General features: G+C 43.6%; 1 protein-coding gene across 1 annotated transcript in view; it reads left to right on the forward strand.

Annotated features, from left to right (window-relative positions):
- LOC122096447 (aldehyde oxidase 4-like) overlaps positions 1–8,996 on the forward strand; it is a 55,864-nt gene extending 46,868 nt beyond the window's left edge. The window contains exons 28-35 of the mRNA XM_042667004.1: positions 913–1,041; positions 2,856–2,930; positions 4,194–4,246; positions 4,655–4,769; positions 4,963–5,028; positions 5,948–6,133; positions 7,590–7,757; positions 8,943–8,996. Of these exons, the coding sequence (XP_042522938.1) occupies positions 913–1,041; positions 2,856–2,930; positions 4,194–4,246; positions 4,655–4,769; positions 4,963–5,028; positions 5,948–6,133; positions 7,590–7,757; positions 8,943–8,996 (846 nt within the window). The remainder of the gene's footprint in view (positions 1–912; positions 1,042–2,855; positions 2,931–4,193; positions 4,247–4,654; positions 4,770–4,962; positions 5,029–5,947; positions 6,134–7,589; positions 7,758–8,942) is intronic.
- Positions 8,997–14,122: the final 5,126 nt, after the last annotated feature.

Below are 14,122 nucleotides of genomic sequence, written 5' to 3' on the forward strand. Positions count from 1 at the left end.
CAAAGACACAGGATCCTATATGAAAAAAAAATTTTTAAAAAACTAAGCAAAACGGGGCCAAGAGTGGGGCCCAAGTACAAGCACCAAACCCAGTATCCAAACCCCTAGTACTACCCTACCACCCCCCAAAAAAGGAAACAAAAAGAAATGGATATGTGTAATAGGATGAAAAGATAAGCTCTCAAACTTAATAATCTGCTTAAGAATTCATCAACAGGACTGGCCATTATGTGTGTTCAAAAAAAGAAGTATGCCACTAATTGTGCTAAAATAGCAAAAGGTTAGTGCAGTACAAAATCTCCCTTCTTTTAATATGAAATAAGAATTTGTGTAAGATGATGCTGAGTAAAAATTGTGTAGGAAAGAAAAGCCTCTCTCTTAGTGAGAGACAGAACATCATTTCACAGGATTCTTGGAACTTGAAAGCCACAAAATGCTATAGAGAAGCTGGGTGCCAGCTGCTCAAGCCTATAGTCCAGGCTACTCGGGAGACTGAGATCTGAGGAACACAGTTTGAAGCTGACAAGTCCATGAGAATCTAATCTCCATGTAAGCAGCAAAAAACAGGAAGTAAAGGTGTGGCTCAAATGATAAAGCCCAATCCTTAAGCAGAAAAGTCACACAAGAGCAAGAGGCCCTAGGTTCAATCCCCAGTACCAACACACACAAAAGGCCACACCACCTCCACTTGGGGACTACTTTGCACATTATGACCATGCCTCCATACCTGTACACTTTCCCATGATGGACACATCTGTTCAGTTGTCTGCATTTAGAGCCCAGCTGCAGTGTTTGCCTGTAGCAGCGACGCCAGGCTGCCTACTCGGTTCTAAAAGGACTGGAAAGACCGTCCATGTAGAAAGGAGTTTAAAGTCACTGACGTGAATATGGTTTCTTCCTTGGCCTCGGCAGGTGGCGAGTCGAGAACTGAACATCCCCTCCTCGTACATACACCTATCAGAAACAAACACCACCACGGTGCCCAACGCGCTCTTCACAGCGGGCTCCATGGGGACCGACGTCAATGGGCGAGCCGTGCAGGTCACCTTCCTTCCGTTTTCAGTCACCCAAAGACCAGGACTGAAAGGGGTTGGGGGGGGGAAGAGGGGGCCTTATCCCACCCTTTTCTCTTCTATGGAAGATGAAACGGAGACCAGGAGAGATCAAGTTCTAGGTCCCTTGCGAATTGCTGGTAAAGCCCAGATGCCAGGCCAGCTTTCCTGAAACTCTACTTGGTGCTTCGGCTGCACGGGGCTGTGGGTAATCCACGCTGTCATTAAAAACTTGCTTCCCTCAGCCCCCCACCCCACGCCCTGTCCTGGGTAAGAGATGCAGGGAGGTCCCATTCAGGCTCCACCAGGAAGCTGAGCCAGGCAACTTACCTCTCTGGAAATCCAGTTGTCCTTCCCGAAAAACTAGGAGTCGACCCAGCAATAAAAGGGCAAAGGAGACTGTTTCATAGGATGATTTTTTTTTAGGCCAGTCCTGGGGCTTGAACTCAGAGCCTGGGTACTGTCCCTGAACTTCTTTATGCTCAAGGCTAGTGCTCTACCACTTGAGTCACAACTCCACTTCTGGCTTTTTCTGAGTTTATTGGAGATAAGAGTCTTACTGTGTGGACTTTCCTGCCCAGGCTGGCTTCTAATGGTGATTCTCAGATCACCATTAGATCGAATTACAGGCATGAGCACCAGCACCTGGCCCATAGGATGATTTTATTCCTAATAGTGGGATATGTTTAATTGGCTTCTCAATGTCCATCAATTACCCTTATTCACATCCTATTGTTCTTCAGTAATTAAGCTTCCAAAATGTACTTCAAACTGCAATGTCTTCAGGGGCTGGGAAGGTGGCTCAGTGGTAGAGCGCTTGCCTTGCATGCATGAGGCCCTGAATTCGATTCCTCAGCACCACATAAGCAAAAAGAAAAAAGCCAGAAGTGGCACTGTGGCTCAAGTGGTAGAGTGCTAGCCTTGAGCTGAAGAGCTGAGGGACAGTACCCAGGCCCAGAGTTCAGGCCCCACGACTGGACCCAAACTGCAATGTCTTCAACTTCCCAGTTCTGGCCAGTAGCAAGAGGATAGAGGGGCTTTCCCCCATTCCCTCTGTACCTTCTCCCTCAGCCCCAACTTTATAGCTGGCAGTTCAGTCCCCTGCAGAACCAGAGAATGGGAGCCCCACAGGGAAGAGCCAGCCATGTGATTTGGCTGGTATTTGATGTTGTTTCTAACCCGTTCCCCATGGCTGCGCTAATGCATGCCCTAGAGACAGACTCTGGGCAGCTCTGATATAGGCAGCGGCTCTCTTGTGGCTGTAGCCTTTGTGGCCTGTCCCAGCCCCAGCCTAGCCCCAGGCCACCTCCAGTCACTTTCTTCTGAGGCACCTCACACCTTGCAAGAAGCTCTGACCAGCAGAGTCCTCTGAGGGCTACAGGAGCTGGATGGGGAGGGGATTGCTAGTAGAGATTTATTATTTAATGGTTATAGATTTTTCTAGTTGGGGTAATGAAAACAGCACCATCTCTCAATTAAATTAATGTTGTCGTTCTGGATTTTATTGGGCTATACATTGGTGTGCACCGTCTGTCATTTTGGTTTTTATAGTTGCAAAAGAGCTGCTATAACTCTAAGGAGACTCTACTTAGCTTTAGTAGCATATATTTAAAAACAGTGTAATAAAAAGAACAGGAAGTCAAAGCTGCAGAATCTACAGGAAGGCAGTGAGTTTTCCTCTGAAAAGAGTCCATACATGCCTCAAGTTTAAGAAATCCCACGGACGTCTACAAAAATGATAGTTAACATTTTGCTGTCCCTTGTATGTATGTTTTTGATGTCACTTCAAATATTTATTTTTAGAATGCCTGTCAGATACTTAAGGAACGTCTTCAGCCCATCATCAGGAAAAATCCGAAAGGAAAATGGGAAGAATGGGTGAGTCTTTCTTATTGCCCCAGCCAGGAAGAACAGAGCTGGCTGTGTAGCTTGAACATAAAAATGACTGTCTGGCAAACAAAAGGCCCTGAGTTCAAATTTCTGTTCCACTAAAGAAGGAAGGAGAGAGAGAAAGAGGCAATGGGGAGGGGGCAGAGGAAGGATTAAAAGAGGGGGGAAGGAAATGGATGGTGAAGGGAAGGTAAAGGATAAGCCAAAGGGAGGAGAGAGGAGGAGAGAGGAAAGGAGGAGAGGAAGGAAGACTGTCTGGTGGGCAGTGTCCATTCCAGAATGCTCATGTAGGCCGGGCGCTGGTGGCTCACGCCTATAATCCTAGCAACTCAGGAGGCTGAAGTCTGAGGATCGCAGTTCAAAGCCAGCCCAGGCAGGAAAGATAGTGAGATGCCTATCTCCAATAAACCACTAGAAAACTGGAAGTGGCGCTGTAGCTCAAGTGGCAGAGCGCTTGCCTTGAGCTGAAGAGCTGAGGGACAGCGCCCAGGCCCAGAGTTCAAACCCCATGACCAACAAAAAAAAAAAAAAATGCTCATGTATTAGTAGTTACCTATAATTTTCCCAGAAGAGTAAAAGAGATATCTATGTTCATTGATATCTGACTTATTTCAGAGCTTGAGTTCGTGGAACTAGAGAACAGTGTTCTTACAACATGCCCACCTAGGGCTGCTTCCCTGTACTTGCTGTAGGACAAGAACCTCAGGTTCTGTATTCTTCTAGGTGCAATGGAGGTAATAGCTGTCCTAAGCTCACAGGATTACTTTACTATGATTATATGTTTGTATTTTATATAATTGTATATATAAAATATATCATATATGTACAATTTCTATATAAATATATAATTACATTTATTTATAAGAGCATATATTATACATTACTGTTATTATATTTACTGTAATTATTATTATTCCCCTTCTCAGCATGATCCACAGTTAAGCAGCAGCTAAGATGAGTGGAAACTTAAGCAGGGTGAAAATACACACATACCTGAATATATCTCACCCCATCCCTAATTTAAAAGCACCACAATGTGAGAAAGTAAACATTGTACACTGTGCAACTCAATCCATACAGTCTAGAGAAAGCCTGCAGCTACCCTGAAAACCCTCCTTGCAAAACAGGTCCTATAGCTTGGAGACAGGCTACAGAACTGGGTGTGAGCAAGAAGCAAGCCCAGCATGGAAGGCATTTTTTCTATTGCTTTAGCTGAACTTCTGCGTCTTCATAACTAATCATCTCTTTCAGATTGCAAAAGCCTTTGAAGAATCCATCAGCCTCTCAGCTACTGGATATTTCAAGTAAGGACTGTTTTTCCTTAGGCTGATATGATAGTTGGTCAAGGGTGATCATTGGGTCCGTTGGAGTGTGAGAGGAAATGAGGAAGGAAGACTCGGGGCAGAGGAATGATCCAGAGCCTTCTGGAGAAGCAGCCATTTTATCAGCCAAAAAAAAAAAAAAATGATAGCTACCTACACCCCTCCCCATCCCAGCGCCTGCCCACTGCGGGCTCCCTAGCTCTAACTTCTCCTGACCCTGCTGTGGTCCTCCTGTATCTCTGGTCCCAAAATCCCTCCAAGGAAAAGGGGAGCAGGCCTCCAACCACAGGTGGGATGCTGCTGCAGCTCTTCTCTAGGACTCCACACATAGGTGAGAAGACCACCAGGGGCCGTAATGTCTTTCTCTCTACTGCTGACTTCGCTTCTCAGGGGCTACCAGACATACATGGACTGGGAGAAGGAGGAAGGCAACGCATACCCCTATTTCGTTTATGGAGCCTCCTGTTCGGAGGTAGAGGTGGACTGTCTGACTGGGGCTCATAAGGTAGAGTGACATTTGTACATACCACCTTCACCAGGTCCACACAAACATGGATGTAAAGAATAATGAACTTGGTCTTCCCTTTGAAAGAACCGGGGGGAGGGGGGGGAAGGTATATAATTTTAGAAAAATCTATTTTAAATAAATAGAATTGTCCATTATATGATGTGGGGTTTTTTTTTTTGCTTTGGTGCAGCACCTCAGGACTGACATCTTCATGGATGCTGCTTTCAGCATAAACCCAGCTCTGGACATTGGACAGGTGCGTAATTCCAGAATATTCCCATGGGGATTCTGGCCAATCCCATTTCTCAACTAGTCTTTCCAAATGTTATTCACCAGCATGCTCCAAATCTTATCCATGCTTCATGCAAAGCACTCTACATAGACTGTGGATATTATGTATGTATATACATGTGCATAATATGTACATACATGCAGATTATGCATGCACAGATCTACATACATGGATGCACACAGATAAACTACTGAAAGAAAATTTAGGGGCATATATGACTTATTCTACAGTCTCTGTGCCTCCTAATACTTCTTCAGTAAATGTTCTGGTCATAATTAGGATATGAGAGGGGGTTTCAACAAGGAAAATACCTTCCAAGGGCCCCCATATGGGATGTGAGTTCCAGGCAATTGAGAACATCCAAAAGGCTTCAGAGAAGTGGTCATTCTTTATCTGAAGCCAGGTGACCAAACTGAGGTGGCCAAGGGTGAAAAGAATCAGGTGAGGAGACTTGGAGGTGAGGAAGAAGCTGGTGGGTTCCGAAATTTGACTTAACATGCATCAGGAATGTGAGGTGCCTATAGAATAGGCCCAGATGTGGGAGCAGGCACCAGTTCCTAGAAGACTCTTAGTAGCATCCATTGTAATGACTTCAAGAAGGACTTCCATTCACACTAGAAAATTTATTCAAACAGAATCATCCATTTCTTGCCTGTGCTATTTTTTTTCCCGGTCACGGGGCCTGAACTCTGGGCCTGGACACTGTCCCTCAGCTCTTCAGCTCAAGGCTAGCACTCTACCACTTGAGCCACAGCACCACTTCTGGCTTTTTCTGCTTATGTGGTGCTGAGGAATCAAACCCAGGGCTTCATGCATGCAAGGCAAGTACTCTACCACTGAGCCGCCTTCCCAGCCCCTGTGCTATTTTTTTTTTGGACCATAGATTGAGGGAGCATTTATCCAAGGCATGGGATTTTATACCATAGAAGAACTGAAATACTCCCCGGAAGGTGTACTTTACTCTCGGGGTCCAGATGACTACAAAATCCCCACCGTCACTGAGATACCAGAAGAATTGTATGTCACTTTGGTGCATTCAAGAAATCCCATAGCCATCTACTCATCCAAGGTAAGAGTGCAGAGTCTCTGTATTAGTCTGCTTGAGATGCTGTAAAAGACACCAAAGGCTGGGTAGAGCTTTATTTTCTCATAGTTCTGGTTTCTGAAAGTCTGAGATGGAGATGTTGGCAGAATTAGTTTTATACTCTCGCCTTGGCTCTTGGACATTTTCTCCCTGTTCCTTCACTGAATCTTCCCATTCCATTCTCTTTCTCCATGGCACTTTGCTATTAGATGTCCACTCTGGTCCTCCTGAAGCACATGGCATGTAACTGTCCTACTACACATGGGGTTCTCAAATACAAAACAAACAAGCCACAACGACCCCTACTTAAGTTTAATTCCAAGCCCATACTTGTCCAGACCCATTTTAGTTCAGAACTTGGGAGCTTCCCTGTCTTTCCTGGGAGTGGGTCATGGATGCCTCCACCTCTGACCAGACTTCAGAATCTCTAGCAGCCAACCCAACACAGGACCCAATCCTGCCACTTAAGGTCTAGCTGCTCCCCATGCTTAAGCCCAATAGGACTCAGGCCCTTTCTCCTTACCCCAGAGGAGCCCTGTCTCCTCTCTGGCTTCTTCAAAGCTTGGGAGCTGGTTTGTCTGCTTCAGGCCTTGTCTCATCAAGGCCCCCCGAGATGACCTTGAGGGAAGAAAGGAGAAATATCACTGCAGTGATTGGTGAATTATTCAGAATATAATGTCAACCTCCACTCACATGCTTCCAAACCAGGAACAAGGGAGCACTGGGGAAAAGAGCAACTGTTTCACTGTCCTTCAGCCCCACTGCCAACATAGTGGTCATCCTTCTTATTGTGAATTCTAAACAAATGGTCTGGCAGCTAAAGATGTCACTCAGCAGGAGAGCACTTGTCTAGCAAGTATGAGGCTCTGGGGTTCATGCCCAGAACCTTAGAACAAGAACACACACAGAAAAAAAAACAAAGGGCCTTCCCAGTACTGGTGCTCATGTCTGTAATCCTAGTTACTTAGAAGACTGAGATCTGAGGATCAAAGTTCAAAGCCAGCCCAGATAGACAAATCTGAGAAATGCTTATCTCCAATTAGATTGCCAGCCTTGACCAAAAAAGCCAAGCAAGAACATGAGGCCCTGAGTTCAAGCCCCAGTACAAGCACACATGCACACACTCACACACACACACACACACATACACACACACACACACACTCACACACACACACACACACACACACCCCAAAAGGCTGGATTCAGGCTTGGGGTATCCTGTAGCACTTTCATGAGTTAATCTCATTTAGGAAGACACTACACACAAATTACTCTGAGCAGATTCTACTCTGCTAATGCAGATACTCCCCATTCTAGAGATGATAAAGATGTAGGGATGTGTGTCTCCGTGTGTGCATGTGTGTATATGTGTATATGTATGTGTAAGTTAATTCTAAAAGGATCTTGCCTTACTGACCATGTTTTATGCTTCTCTCAGGGACTGGGTGAGGCTGGAATGTTCTTAGGGTCCTCTGTATTGTTTGCCATATATGATGCAGTGACCGCTGCCCGCAGAGAGAGAGGCCTGGACAAGACCTTTCCACTGAGCAGCCCAACAACCCCTGAACTGATCCGCATGGCTTGTGTGGATCAGTTTACTAACATGGTAAGGGAAGTCCCTTATATGGACTTGAAGGTTCTTGGTGTAGATGCAAACCATGACATAATTAATATTAATATTTGCCAATGAAAATTCTCATTTGCCTCCACTTACCACTTCCTGTATGCCTCAAAGTAGATGCCAAGTAAATAAGCCTCTTCTGATGCTGTTTGGTTTTAGACCTTTCCCCTTAAAGATTGAGACCAGATACACTGGGTAGCTACTTGGTAGGCAGAGATCAGGCAGATCTCAGTTCAAGGCCAGACTACAAAAAAGTTAGCAAGACCAAACATGGTACTAGTGCCTATAATCCCAGCATAGGTAGGAAGATTGTGGTCTGAGGCCAGTCCAGACCTTTCTGAAAATTCAGATTCTATATGAAAAACAACAAAAAGAGAGGGAGTAGGGAAAGGAGGAAAAGAATAGAAATGTAGCTCGAGTGCTAGAATGTTTAACTAAAAAAAAAAATCTGACCTGTCAAATTATGCAGAAATATTTGCTAAACAAACTAGTAAAAATCATTTCAAAGACTGTATCTGTTTTCTGGGCACACTCTGATATGACTTATAACAACACACTAATGGAATATAGTTCCAGTTGCCAATGTTGAAAATACATCTATGAATATCATCAGAAAACATGCCTCTACTAAAATGCTTACTGCAGCCATAAATGAGTGTTGGGTATAAAATTAGATTTGCCTTGAAAACTACAGAGTTTCTAAGTAAGATGCATCTTTTCCCAAGAATACATTTATCAGATGTGGTGGAGGGTGTGGCTTCCTATTAGAAAGAGTTCATGCAACCTATTAGAAAGGCCCTGGGTTCAATTCCTGTCATCAAAACAGAACCAAACAGGAGCCACTTATGGTAGGACATGCCTGATATCCCAACACTTGCAAGACTGAAGTGGAAGAATTACCAATTTGAGGCCATTCTGGGATATATAGCAATACCCTGCCTCAAAAAACAAAAGTGTGTTTTGTGTGTGTGTGTGTGTATGTGTGTGTGTGTGTGTGTGTGTGTGTGTGTGTGTGAAGATACTTATGCAAATAAAGAAGTTTCTGACTGAGACAAATATGAAAATCATATGATTTTGATAAAAAATGTACATCTTTAAAAAGGATTGATGGCATTTTTCATATAGTACACTTCATTAACCATTCTCTTCCCTCTTTTGATCTCTCCTTAGATTCCCAGAGATGACCCTTCAACATTTACGCCTTGGTCCATCAATGTGTCTTAGTCCTATGTTTTTTAGAAAATGAAAGAACATAAGGCTAACCTTAAAAATCTCAAACCAGACCATATATACGTTAGCCCTCAATTATCAGTGATCGCTACATCATTTCTTTATTGTCTGTGGCTTGGGTAACTGCATAACTATATTTTAGGATGCAAATTTTCAACAAACAGTGTAATTTTAGTTTGCCTAAAATCAACAGCCTCATGATTTTTTTTAATGGTAGTTTCCAGCAATCTGAAAGGAGTCAAGAGCCTACTTGTACTTTGTTCTCCAGAGATTTGCTCAAAGTTCAGTGTCATTGTCCACTCTCCAAAGTCTCCAGATTCATTCTCTCGAAGCCCACAATAATGCTTACAATGATTGACTTGCCTGGAAAAATCCCTGATGGACCATGCTTGCCATTTCTCAGGGTGTAAATGTTCCCATGCTGGCAGATTCCAAGCCATTACTTTGAGGATGCCGAATGTGGAGTTAGGAAGGGATGCTTACAGTCTGCTCTTGTAAGAGATGTCTCCAGCACAGCCATCCACCAGATCCCTGACACACCTGGCCTAGCAGTTCATTAAGAAAGGGTTTAGGAAGTGAGCATCTAATACGGTTCTGGTAGGGTGTGTTCTCAAAGGGGCATATGCTGGAGGCTGGGTCTCTAGTCTGTCAGAGGTAGGATCTAGTGAAGTAACTGAGTTGTGATCACTCTTGTCAAGGGATTGATGCTGGTCTCAAAGTGGATTTGGTTTTACAGGAATGACCTAGTTCTACCAAGAGCTGCTTGTTACAAAAGAGTGAGCCAGGTTCCTACTCTTCTTTCTGTCTCTTTCACACACTCTCAGTATGTGATACATTAAAAATAAGCTTTTTTTCTCTTTGAAGTTCATAGGCGGGGTGGGAAGTAAGGGAAGATGGAGAAAAATGAGGGAGGGAGTAACAAGAAAGAAATGTAATCACTACCCTACTTATGTAACTGTAACTCCTCTGTACATCACCTTGGCAATAAAATTTAAATTAAAATTACAAAAAATAAAGTTCCCAGCCTCATGTTTATTCTTATTGCAACTCAAAAAGGACAGACATTGTTCAAAGCTTCCAAACACTTCCAAAACCCTGCTTGTTCTCTTTGATATAGAAATATCTGTTCTTAGGAATAGCTGTTGAGTTTTTCAAATACTTTAACAACATCTGTATATTTTACTAGTTTGTTTGTTTGCTTGTTTATTGTGTCTGTCCTGGGGCTTGAATGAGTGCTGTCCCTGAGCTTTGGTGCTCAAAGCTAGTGCTCTACCATTTGAACAACAGTTCTACTTGGTAACTAGTTAGAGATTAGAGTCTTACAGACTTTCCTGCCTAGGTTGGCTTCAAACTGTGATCCTCATATCTCAGTCTCCTGAGTAGCTAGGATTATAGATGTGAGCTACCAAAAACTCAGTTCAAATGCTTTTCTTAGAAGTAGCATGAATTTAGATTTAGCTTGTTTTGTTCTAATGCAAGTCTGGTAATCACTATTTTTAAGTGACAGAATTAATCAATCACATTTCCTACAATAATTAAATTTTTCAGTTTTTTCTTCATATGTATTATATTTATTTTATATGCATCCATGTATAATTTAAATAAGGTATCACATACATAATCTACTGTCTTTTTTTATTAGTCATAGGGATTGAACACATGGGGCTTGAGCTCCTTTTGTTCAAGGTGCTTAGCCTTCTTCCACTTTGAGCCACAGAGCTACTTCCAGATTTCTGGTGGTTAAAGAGTCTCACAGACTTTCTTACCCAGGGTTGGCTTTGAACAGCCTCCTGAGTAGCTAAGATTATAGATGTGAGCCACCAGCACCCACCCTTTTTTGTTTTGCTGTTCTGTTCAAGCTATAACTAATTCCATTTCTTCTCTTTAATTTGCAGGTCCAGCCATAGCATTAGTTAGTCTCCACTTACCTACAAAACACTATTTTACACTTACCTACAAAACACTGCATTTCTAATATTTTTTTGGGGGGGTCCGGTCGTGGGGCCTGAACTCTGGGCCTGGGTGCTGTCCCTCAGCTCTTCAGCTCAAGGCTAGCGCTCTAGCACTTGAGCCACAGTGCCACTTCCGGGTTTTTTCTTTTTGCTTATGTGGTGCTGAGGAATCGAACCCAGGGCCTCAGGCATGCAAAGCAAGCACTCTACCACTGAGCCACCTTCCCAGCCCCTACATTTCTAATATTTAAAAACACTAATATTTAAAAACAACACACCAACTATTTTCCTCACAGAAAAAAAAAAGTTTACTCTTTCCTGGCCTCCTGTTCTATCTATTCCCATATTTCCACCCCTGCCTCCAATAAGATAATATTTTAGAAGCCCTTTTACTTTTCTCCCTTCCCTGCAGCAGCTCCCAGTCTTTAAGGCCTACTGTCCTCTTCACCTTTCTTACCTGAGTTGCTTTTTGTTGGGAAAGTATTACTCAGATAGAGTGTTCATCTTCCTCTGGATTTCCAGTTGCTCTCCTGCCTGTCAACACTCACTGATGCTGCCCCCTAATGTTCACTACATGGCCAAGCCGATTCCGTTTCTAGAAAAAGTCTTTCTGCCTGGCACCTCATGACCTAAGTCCATTTGAACTTGGAGTTCACACGTGGCATTAGTTGACACCAGGTAGGAGTCCCATGCCTTCAAGCCAGCCTGGAAATTGACTAACATGCTAGTCTCTAGACTAAGAAAAAATTTCTCAGCATTTATTAATTGTTTCTCTTTATCCAGGCCTTCTTTTTATTGTCTTTATTGTAAAAATAGTGTACAGAGGGGTTACAGTTACATGAGTAAGGTAATGAGTATATGTCCTATAGAGCATTGTTACTTCCTTTGTTTTTCCCCTACCATCCCTTCCCTCCCCACCTCCCCAACTCCTCCCTCCCTACCCCCCACCACAAGTTGCAAAGTTCATTTTCAACATAGTGTCTTGTACATCTCATGGTTACAATGAGTCAACCAGTATCCCTATTTAAGGGTTTTGTTTTTTCCCCTTCCCCTCCCCAAATTAGAAAAGTGTATGAATCAAATACAATGAAAACAGGGCTTATACCATGGAAAACAGGCTTTCTTTCTTTAGTCCTGCAAGAGATGTATTACATTTAGCTTCCTGGACTCTGATCCTGCCTTTCATGGTTTCTACCCCTATGTGTCACTACTCTGTGCAGAGATAGATTTACTTCACTCAGTTTTCCAGATCATTCTTTTGGGTTTCCACCATAACAGTCCTCTACTGAATTGCTCTGTAGATGATCTAGAAAGTGGTGTTAAGGGCTCCTGCTTAATTCTCTCTTTTTATATTTAAATTGGCAGTTGTCCCTTCCAGAAACTCTCTTTTGCTGGGAGTGTGTTGTGTCTACTTACATGATTTCCCTGGCTCTTAGATCTGCCTCAATTTCCCTGGGATGCTCTCACAAAGCCCCATACACTGAATGGCTTAAAACAATAGAAACTGGTTCTCTAACAGTTATGAGATGTCAGCAGGACATGCTTCCTCTAATCTTCATTCCCTCCAGTTTCTTAGTGTGTAATCACTGCCAGCAATTCTTCGCATCACTCCACTCTCCTCCACCTTCACACGATCCTCCCTTCATGTGTATCTGTCTGTCTCCAAACCCTCCTCTCTTTATATGACACCAGCCATTGGATTTAGGGGCCAACCTAACCTTAGAAATGTTGTCTTAACTTGGCTTTGTCTACAAAGATCCAATTCCCAAATGAGATCATATTGGGAACACAGCTCAACCCACAACCCCTTTAATATTTTTTCTCATCCATCAATTCCCTGGGCTGTATGCTGAAATAGCCTACCAGGTACCCACCACAGGTGCACAAAGCAAAGGGATCCTAATCCATCCCACACCCTGACGGGGTAGAAGCTGGAAGGCTGTCTGGGTCCTGCAGAGGCAGGAGGCCTGGTAGTTCTGACTTTTCACGTTGACCTAGACTTGGGGTGGAGAAGAGTTCACCAGCCCTCTGACACAACTAACCTCCTACACACGCAATTCTAAGGTGTTTTTTTCCTCACACTCACTCCCACTCAAGGACCAAGCTCATCTCCAGATCCAGAATTTCAGGGTGCTGATCTCTAGACACTACCCCCAGCCTATGGGAGAAGAGGACCCTCTCCTGCAAAACTCACAGTACTGCTAATACCCCACTTCCCACAAGTCCATCTGGCTCAGTAGAGGCAAAAGTTGGAGCTAAGATAGGGAAAGGACCTCATAGTTAAAAAGCCTAGGAACAAAAGATCTGTGCTATGAATGTGAATGATTTATCCAGGCTCTCCTGGGATGCCCCCTTTCAATCTGCCTACCTGTGTTCCATCTCTGGATGTTTCTAGTTTTGCTGTTGTTCTTTCTTGTAGTATTAGAGTTTGAACTCAGGACCTTGCTAGACCATGTCTGGATTTTAAAGAGCTCAAAACACAGCTGCAACCCCAGGGATACCAAAGCCAGCTCCTCAGGGAGCATGATGTGTTACCTTTTTTGTTTCTTTTCCTGTAAAACATTTGGTTTAAATTTAGGCAGGGGAGCGGTGTTAATGTGATGTCCAATATTCGTTCTTTCATTAGCTCACAGGATATGTTAGTAGCTTTCTGAAGCAGTGACGAAATGCTAGACAAAATCAACTTAAAGGAAGGAAGATTTGCTTTGAATCAATGTTCTGGGGGTTTCAGTCCCTGGTTATGTGGCTCTGGTGATGCAGAACATCAGATTAGAAGGAAGCCATTCTCTTCAGGACAACTGAAAGCACCACCAGCGAGTTGATTCCTCCAGCCAGGCCCCACCTATGAGTAGCCCAGTCCACTGTGACCTCATCAGTGGGCCAGCCAGCTGATGGGGTTAGCATGCTCATGACCCAGTCACCCACCAACAGCGCCACCAGCTCTGGCTCATCACACAAGCCCACAGGGGGCATTTCCTATCCAACCCAGAAAATAAGATTCTTTGATGTAAAGTCTAAGATTTTTATTTTTAATAACAGACATACAAGCAACCTGGGTCAAACTGCATAGTTTCTCCCACACACGAGAACAATCCATGTACAAGTGAAGGAAGTTAGGTATCAGCTCAGTGGCAACAGAACTCAGCTAGTATTGTGCCATAACTTGGA

This window comes from Dipodomys spectabilis, unplaced genomic scaffold, assembly GCF_019054845.1.
Source record: "Dipodomys spectabilis isolate Male_0828 unplaced genomic scaffold, ASM1905484v1 ptg000373l, whole genome shotgun sequence".
Taxonomy (NCBI): Eukaryota; Metazoa; Chordata; class Mammalia; order Rodentia; family Heteromyidae; genus Dipodomys; species Dipodomys spectabilis.